The sequence below is a fragment of the Protobothrops mucrosquamatus genome, unplaced genomic scaffold, assembly GCF_001527695.2.
Source record: "Protobothrops mucrosquamatus isolate PMUCROS unplaced genomic scaffold, P.Mucros_1.0 scaffold_148, whole genome shotgun sequence".
Classification (NCBI taxonomy): domain Eukaryota; kingdom Metazoa; phylum Chordata; class Lepidosauria; order Squamata; family Viperidae; genus Protobothrops; species Protobothrops mucrosquamatus.
In genome coordinates this window covers 414287-423850 of record NW_015386224.1, presented here as the reverse complement: position 1 = coordinate 423850, position 9564 = coordinate 414287, and the positions used below count along the sequence as shown (strand labels likewise).

General features: G+C 37.7%; 1 protein-coding gene across 2 annotated transcripts in view; it reads left to right on the top strand.

Moving 5' to 3' along the window:
- MAP3K20 (mitogen-activated protein kinase kinase kinase 20) overlaps positions 1-9564 on the top strand; it is a 113305-nt gene that overhangs the window by 73177 nt on the left and 30564 nt on the right. The window contains exon 12 of one of the 2 annotated variants that reach the window (XM_015819311.1): positions 2824-3221. The exons of the other annotated variant lie outside the window; for it this stretch is intronic. Coding sequence (XP_015674797.1) covers positions 2824-3201 — 378 coding nt within the window. The 3' untranslated portion in view covers positions 3202-3221. Of the gene's footprint in view, positions 1-2823; positions 3222-9564 lie in introns of those variants that run through there. 2 annotated transcript variants of the gene reach the window in all.

Below are 9564 nucleotides of genomic sequence, written 5' to 3'. Positions count from 1 at the left end.
AGCGACGAGTCCCTCCCAACACCGCCCGCGCGGCCGCATTCTGGACCAGTTGAAGTCTCCGGGTGCTCCTCAAAGGGAGCCCCATGTAGAGAGCATTACAGTAGTCCAGGCGAGAGGTGACGAGAGCGTGAGTGACCGTGCGCAAGGCGTCCCGGTCCAGAAAAGGTCGCAACTGGTGGATCAGGCGAACCTGATAAAAGGGGAACATCTATAGTAGGTTTTCCAGGTGATCTTGTCTGCTTTTGGAGTCTCTAGACAAAAGTCCCAACATATCAATTTTGTCTCATTTTGGACTTTTCTAAAGAACTTCTTTATTTTGAAATAGTTTGTATACTTTTACAGGCTAGACAGGGATGTTGAAAAAATATCCTGAGAGAAGGTAGTGGCAAGCATTTTCATATTTCCTTAGAAAACTAAATGGAGGTGTCTGCAAAGCAGAGGTGGGGAACTATAGCCCCTTTATGACTTGTGGACTTCAACTCCCAGAATTCAACTCCCATGCTGGCTCAGGAATTCTGGGAGTTGAAGTCCACAAGTCATAAAAGGGCCATGGTTCCCCACCCCCGCTGTAAAGGAATCAGGCATTGAGCTAAAGTTGAAATAGATTATTATTTTATGTATCTAAAAGAAGTTCTGTGTGACAAATGGCAAAGCCAAACATTTAAAACATTCTTCCAGGAGAGACCTTTTATTCATTCAAAGGTATGTCCTGTTTGTATAGCTCACTTAATTCTTTTCCTTATCCCAAATGGATTGGAATGCACTTGCATTGATTCTCCACTTAACCAATATGTTGTCGTTGTTTTTTTGCAACAAATTAATAGGATACATAATACTGAGCCAGAATGATTAATTCAAGAATACTACAGCTGGTGTTTTGAGATTTGGATCCTGTGATTCTACTCCAGCTTCTTACAGCTCTATCATGCTAGCCTTCAAAACTACAAAGTATATTAAAGCATTGTCCTGGCCTGAGTTTGAACATGCATTTCTTTGTATGATTAGGCCGAGAAGAAAGAAATTATATGAAGAAAGAAACAGCTTAGCCCAATCACTGGGAATGGCTGCAATTTTAAGCTTCACATCAAATACATTATCAGGAACCTTAAAAAGCCAGAAAGCTCTATCAGAATGGTCATGTAATATCTGCCCTATTAGTTGTTGCAAAAACACAGCTGGTGGGTGCAGTATCCATGCATTAATGCAGAGTGTTTCACTTTCCCCCCCCCCCCTGGAACTAGGTTGTCAAGGGGACAGCCAAAAAGTCTCATTCGGGCAGTAGCTAATAGTTTGTATAGACAAAAGAAATGTCCAGCAATTGCCAATGAAGTGGAAAGGAATACAATATAACACAATAACATTTTTTTTACCCCCACAGATGCCTCTGCTTGGTTAGATCACAACTTGCACATTTTCCTCTATGCATAGCCATATAGCAGAATAGATATACAGGTAGTCCTTGACATATGACCACAATTGAGCCCAGAATTTATGTTGCTAAGTGAGAAATTTGCTAAGTGAGTTTTGCCCCATTATACGGCTTTTCTTGCCACATTTGTTAAGTGAACCACTGCGATTGTTAAATTGGTAACACGGTTATTAAGTGAATCTGGCTTCCCCGTTGACTTTGCTCGTCAGAAGGTCGCAAAAGATGATCACATGACCCTGGGACACTGCAAGCGTCATAAATATGAAACATCCAAATGTAAATCACGTGACCGTGGGGATGCTCTGATGGTCATAAGTGTGAAAAATGGTCGTAAGTCACTTTCAGTGCCGTTGTAACTTCGAACGGTCACTAAATGAACTGTTGTAAGTCGAGAACTTCCTGTAGACTTCTGTTCGCATTGATAGACAGTCCCTCCTTATCTCCAGGCAGATCCCCAAAACATTTGAACAAGCAAGCATAAGATGGTAGCAGAGAGTAGGAATAAAATCATTCCCTGACAGAAAGGGCTCCATCAGCAAAAGGGATCAATTGAATGAAAGCTTTTATGAGTTCCTTAGGATTCTCTCAGTATAAGTGTTTGTCTTGTCTTCTGAAATCTTTTCAAGTAGTGTAGCTACATGTGGGGAAAGATTTTATGTGTCATACAGCTGTGAGGTACAGACTGGCTTAGTTTTTTAAAATCTCTGTGTGGCAACAAGCCACTTCTACTTATTCTTGGCAGCAACTGACCAGGAGATGGAGACTCTGTGTCCATCATAATTTGTGGCACGAAATATTATCTTATAGGAAATAATGGGAAATTATTTTTATATTAAGGAGCTGTCATAAAGCTGAAATCCTGTATCTATTACTTGCTAATTTCCAGCAAAAAAAAAGGTGTGAATTGTTTATTAATTTTGAAGAGTCAGGATTTGTTTCTGCTTTCTCCAGAATTAATTTGATTGTCAACCAGTGGTGGCTTTTGATTCCAATAGAAAAATGGGCACATAAAGCAAACATAAGCCATATACAGTTCTGCAGAGGCATCCTTTTTGTCAGTCCTGTATGAGACTCTGAAATATATATATATATATATATATATATATATATATATATATATATATATNCCCCCAGTCTTTTAATGATACACAAAATGTATATGTTATGATGCCTTTTATATGCCTTAGGTTTCTGATATTTTTATGGAGTTACAATAACCAAGTCTTTAAAAAAAATAAACAAAAGCTGACTTGGCATTTTGTATTAAAGTTCACTAATCATTTTACTTTCTGTTTACTGCTAACTAATCTGGTGGTGTCTTTTGCTGGGATTTTAATTGGTTTCTAATTTTCCTCTCCCCTCCCCCTCTGTCCTTCCTTTCCCTTTTTCATTAGTTTTGCTTCCCTTTTGCTGCCAGAATGTCTGAGGCATCTTACTTTGAATCTAAAACAGAGGAATCAAACAGTGCAGAGATGTCATGTCAGATTACCGCCGCGAGTAATGGGGAGGTAGCTGGCATGAACCAGAGTCTGAAGGCCTTGATGATGCAAGGTTTTGGGGATGTCTTCTCTATGAAGGAGGCAGGATCCGTCCTGCATTCTGGAATGCAGATCAATATGCAAGCCAAAAAGAATTCTTCCAAAACCACTTCTATGAGAAAAGGGAAGAAGGTCGACCTGGCGCTGGGGTTCCATGAATTCGACTTATCTGATGATGATGATGAGGAGGAGGATACCGATGATGAGGTCAATTTTGAGGATGACAGTGATTAGCAGTAAAGGAAAAGCTGTGAGAACTCTAGTCTTGGCATCTATAACAAAAGGGCGAAGAACGCTGAGGAAAAAGTATCCTAATTTTTTTTCATTTTTTGAGTAAGAACAGAGCACCATTTTGTTGCACAGAACCATTTTGTTTTCTTATTCATGTTTCTTATGTTTATACCCTCTATGTGGTTTTCTTTCTTTCTTTTTTTCTTTTTTGCTTTCAATTTTAAAATTAATTTAAACAATTTTGGGTTGTTTGTTTATTTAAGTTTTTTGTTGTTGTTTATGTTGACCTATTGTCGACACAGCTATGGCTCAATACTATGCTAATGCTGAAACTGCAGGAGTTTTCTTTTAAGTATACATCTATTATTGTTCCTCCTGTAGGTCTCTTGAGCAGGTTAACGGATAAAATGTATAATTCCATTTGGGGTTTTCCTGCATATTTTATAGTTGTAATTCCAAAGATTCGTACATACCGCAGTGGGCTATATATTAGAGTCAGTTTGGTATAGGGATTAAGGCAGGGGTAGGCAACCTTGGCTCTTTTATGACTCATGGACTTCAACTCATGGCTGGCTCAGGAATTCTGGGAGTTGAAGTCCATGAGTCATAAAAGAGCCAAGGTTGCCTACCCTTGGATTAAGGCATCAGGCTAGAAACCAGAAAATTATGAGTTCTGGTCCCATCTTGGGTACAAAGCTGGGTGAGTGACCTTGGGCCAGTCACTTTCCCTCAGCCCTAAGGAGGAGGAAGAGCAAAATCACTTCTGAAAAACCTGGCCAAGAAAACTGCAGGCATTTGTCCAGATGGTCACCGGGAATCAACATGGACTAGAAGGCACACACAGACAAACGTACCATATATTAAGATTTATAGGAAATAAACATTTTCAAATGCTCACTTTATCTGGCAGTACAGCTCACCTACTTGGGCAAGGTGAGAGAATGGAATCAGTTTTACCGATTCTAATATAGATTTCCTGCCATTCAAGTAACATGTCGTTAGCATTATTGTAAAATAATTAAGGAAAATCCAATCTGGACAAAGCCTTCTTGAATAGCTGGGTTGTTCTTGTGCGATAAATATGTCTTTTTCACACTGTTGCTTATTTATTGCCATTTCTGTCTTTTTTCTGTTGATAAAAATCTTAGTAAAAATGAAAAAAGGAACACAATGCAATGATATTTAAATCCACCAACTTCTTGAGTCAAAGCAAACATAAAATTCATATTTCCACAAATTATGGTTATATGTCAAACATAATTGCATAGAAACAACCAAGGATCCAGGTTAGGGCGCCACATCTAACTGATTGCTTTGATTAATTTAAACAGAAAATTTGACTGAATAGGACCTTCTACTTAATCAGGTAACATATTTCTAAGAATGTTCATGTTTTAAGAATTTAGGAATCTATAAAATGATAGAGGACTTTCCTATTTCTTGCACACTTTTTTTTCTTCCCTGGAGTTACTTCTTTTTATTTTACATGTTTTATCATTCTGAAATAATTGAAGGGGAATGCATTGTGTTGATTCTCAAACCCTTCTAGCACAGCCCTTGCCTAGTCTGCTTTCTCCCCTTTCTGTGATGGAGTTGTCAGACAGAAGAAAAATTGCTAGAAGTTTCCACACTGACTTGGAAGACGTATCAAGTTCAAATCATTCTATCCTTAAAAATGATAGTTTGATTAATTCTATAGCCTCTAGGATATTCCTAGGGATTATAGTCAGTGGTGGGATTCAAATATGTGAACAACCGGTTCTCTGTGTGGATGCTGCTTCCGGAAGTCCATTCTGGGCCTGGGCAACAAAAAATTAGCTACTGAAGTGGTGTGAACCGGCTGAATCCCACCACTGCTTATAGTCTTAAATTGCAATCCTTTACTGATGGTAAAAGCCAATCTCATGAAGCTTACTTTTTAGCAAATAAGTTTGCTTTGTTGATTGATAGTTTTCTATGTGCATTGGGCTACAGACACACAGATCTTAGGAAGATACTGATTGCTTGTAGAAACAGGCTTTGAAAGTAGCTCCTTCGCACATATTTCCAACTCATTTAACTTCCAAAGTTTTACTGTAGTGCTGAATATTCTGGATTAACTATTAGGACATTACTAAAGCTTCATTTTGGATGGTGCGTTACAGAGTACAATTGTGCTGCTGCATATTGCAATCAGAATTTAACATTTCTAAGTTTGAGTATACGAACAGTGTTATTTTGATAACACTAAAAGTCCTAATCTAGTGTATGGAGTGCAATAGTTTATTGTTGTATGAGAAAGCATGGCAGTCACACTTTAAAATAGTTAAAACAGAACTTAGTGAGTTTTGGACAACTATGAAAAGCCTATTAGATCTGAAATAACTTTCCTCACTCCGGATGTATTGGCATTATTATCTTCAGCATTCCCCGGCAACATAGCCAATGTGAATTTTGGAAGCAAAAGTCACAATACATCTGGAGACGAACAGTGTATAAATTGTGGCATATAGAAGTTCCATGGATACATTCTAAGGAAAATCTGAACCCAAGTAGTCCAGTGGTTCTCAACCTATGGGGGCCCACAGTGTTGTTACAGGGGGTCCGTGAAGGCTTGAAGAAACGTTATGATTTAAATCTTGAGTTAAGTCTTGGCGGTCTGTGGCTCTGGTCCATGTTCACAAAAGGTATTTGAAAAGGGTCCGTGATGAAGAAAAGGTTGAGAACCATTGAAGTAGACTATAATCTACTTTGGTATAATGCATTTAGTAGTTTCTTTGGAGCTATTCTATTTTTCCCTTTTTCATAGATTTTTTTTACCTAAAAGAAAAGATCAATAGTGTCATATAAAAGAAAGATTAAGAATAGAATACAGTGTCACTTTCACTTTATGTAATATCCATTGACAACCTAGGGTTATAAAATGCTCTCCCCTGGTGTATTAAGTTGTGGCATATTAGTAGAATAATGCATTAATAGGGACAGTGAAATCTGCTGTTTTAGTATCACAATATCTTCTGTACAGTTTAATAAAATCTGTTGCTTGAGCCACATTTGGTTTGGTAATTCCCCTGAAATCATTGCATTTTTTTCCATTTTTGTTTTAATAAAATAGCATGAGAAGCAGTAATAGCTTCCAGTCCTGGATATCTGCTCTACTTTTAGAAACTAGTAAAAAAGCCATTCTTATTTTCTTTTCAAAACTTGAATTTTAAAACTATTTTTATTGAAAAACCTGCCTAAAGCTTACTTGATAGGCAAAGGATAATTCCAGAAACATTACAGAGGCAAACTATCATAAACACTTTCAGGTTATTTCAGAAATTTGTAAAGCCTCTCTGTTGAAATCTGATCGAGCATATTACCATTTGGGTGTGGGGTGGGGTTGGTTTTTTTGCTTTTTACACTTTTGAAATGTTTTATATTGATTAATAAGGAGATAATGTTATTTGTATTCAAATTTGTATGAAAATGTAAATGGAAAGTATTTCAACCGTGTTTAGAAAAGTTGAGACTTGTTTTCTGCTGTGCCGTGATAACTCTGTGCCAAAACTACTACAATGTGTGAACGGAATATAAAATTTGTATGGAATGTGAAATGTTCCACTTCTGCATGGCAAGACTTTTTTTGTAGTTACTTTTTTCATTATAGTATTTAATTATGTGTTGTCTTGCTTCATTCATTTAATGGTTTGCATTTTAATTATTCACAGGACACCAAAATGTAATCAGCTTCTTTTTTTTTTTTACAATTTGGTGTCATAAATCCTAATTTGTTGTGAGCTGTTTTTCTTTGCTTCTCTTTGTTTCATTTTTGACTTTACAATAAACATGATGACACTGAAAAAATTATACATAAAAAGCCTGTAGTTCTGATTAAAAACATGATGTTTACATGGGGTACCTAATGATACATCTGTACCAACTTTTAATCTGAGCTTTGTCACCAAATGCATCACAAATGTCCCTTATTAGTGTTATTTCCCTTCAGTGTTAATTCATGCAGAAGAAGGGTGTCATAATCATTCCTACATTAAAACAATTTAGAAACAATTCAAATAAATATATACAGACATATGCATTGCACAAAAAGCTGAAGAAGCTAAAACAATATCAATGCATCATGGGGAGATGCCATGGTTATATAGGTAATTCATTTATGACCATTCAAAGTTACAATGAACTTCACTTAATTACCATGTGACTTGCTTAACAACCACATAATTTGCTTAATGACTACAGTGACTTGCTTTATGACTATAATAAAAATGGACATAAAATCAAGTCCATTCACATGGTGCCTTGATTTATGACAACAACTTTTAATTAAAATTCCAGTCCAAACTGTGATCTTAAGGTCTATCTATATTGAAAATAATTCTCAACAGTTTCGTCCAGTATGGCCAATAGTAAAAGATGCCAGGAATTGCAGTTCTGCAACATGTACAGGGCTATAGGTTTCTTACCCCTGAATACTCTGAGGTAACAACGTTGAATTTGTAAGAAATATAGGGCAATGTATTTTTGTAACCATGCTACACTGCTCATCTAGTCTCTAATCAGTCAACTACTGTGTATAATTAAGATGGAAAGGCATACAAATCATGATTTGAGCCTACTGCTTCTTACAGGCAACCATCTGCTACATATAGACTGGAAGACATCTTCTAAACATGTTATAGATTTTTTACACCCATAGGAGGTTGAGGAAGGCTATAATATAGAGGCTGTGTCAGCCTATAGAAGAGTTTGGGGACCCCCCACTTCCTTTTTAAAATGATTTGCAGGCAAGGTCTTCTAGAAACTTTAAGGAAGTTAAACCTCCAATGAATTTTCCATGATGTACAGGCCATATGATATAGTGGTTAAGATAGTGAAGCTGTTTAAGTCACCATTTGATTCTAACTTGACTATGAAAATGATTTGATAATTTTGGATCAATCATGAACCCTTTTCTCAATTTTTAAATCTTTGCATACCTTACTAATTATACTTCTAAATACCAAATCCACTAACAATGAAGAAATCACTACATTAATAGTAGGCCCATTTTATTCAAGATAATAAGCAGTAATTCATGGCTTCTTTCAGGATAACCTGTTGTATTGCCATCCCATGGTTTCCTGCTTTTCTTCATCATCCTGTTGAATATATTAAATATTAATTGACTAATTTGAGTTTAGTCCATCCCCTCTCAAGTTTGTTTCTGTGATTAAAGGCCTGGAGACTAAAAGAACAGTTGCAGGATTTGGTAATGGCCAGTCTAGAAAAAGGAAGGACGGGAAGGGGGGGGACATGATAGCAGTATTCCAGTATTTGAGAGGTTGCCACAAAGAAGAGGGGGTCAACCTATTTTCAATTAACCAATGGAACAACCTGCCTCCAGAAGCGGTGAATGCTCCAGCACTGGAAGTTTTTAAGAAGAGACTGGACAGCCATTTGTCCGAAATGGTATAGGGTTTCCTGCCTGAGCAGGGGATTGGACTCGATGACCTCCAAGGTCCCTTCCAACTTTATTATTATTATTATTATTATTATTATTATTATTATTATTATTATTATTATTATTATTATTATTATTATTATTATTATTATGAAACAATGGATGGAAACTAATCATGGAGAGAAGCAACCTGGAATTAAGGAGAAACTTCCTAACAGGACAATTAACCAGTAGAACAGCTTGCCTTCAGACATTGTGGGTGCTTCATCACTAGAGGTTTTTAAAAAGAGACCGGACAGCCACTTGTTTAAAATGGTATAGGGCAGCGGCTTCCAACCTTTTCTATACCCCGCACCCCTAGAACGCTTCTGATATATTCTCGCACCCCTTACAAAAGTTTGAAATAACAGCAACAAATTATGCATATACACTATAATTTTGAAAACCCAAGTTTTCGCACCCCCCTGGAATATCGTCTCGCACCACCGGTTGCGAACCCCTGGTATAGGGTCTCCTGCTTGAGTGGGGGACTGAACTAGAAGACCTCCAAGATCCCTTCCAGCTCTATTCTGATTCAAGATTCAAGACTTGTTTCCCCCACACCCCAGGTAGTGCTGGTTTGCCTATCAAATTCACTATGGGATACAGTACATAGTCTATAAGGGCATATTTATATACCGTGCTAAACTATAATGTCTGGACACTTATATTGGTTCTGGACACTATAATGTCTGGACACTTATATTGGCATTGGACCTGGCTATCTCCGAGACCGCCTTCTGCCACAGATTCCCTCCCATAGACCGGTACGCTCCCACAGAGTGGGTCTCCTCAGGGTGCCGTCGGCCAAGCAATGTCGGCTGGCGACCCCCAGGGGGAGGGCCTTCTCTGTGGGTGCCCCCACCCTCTGGAACGAACTACCCCCCGAGATCCGGACGATTCCG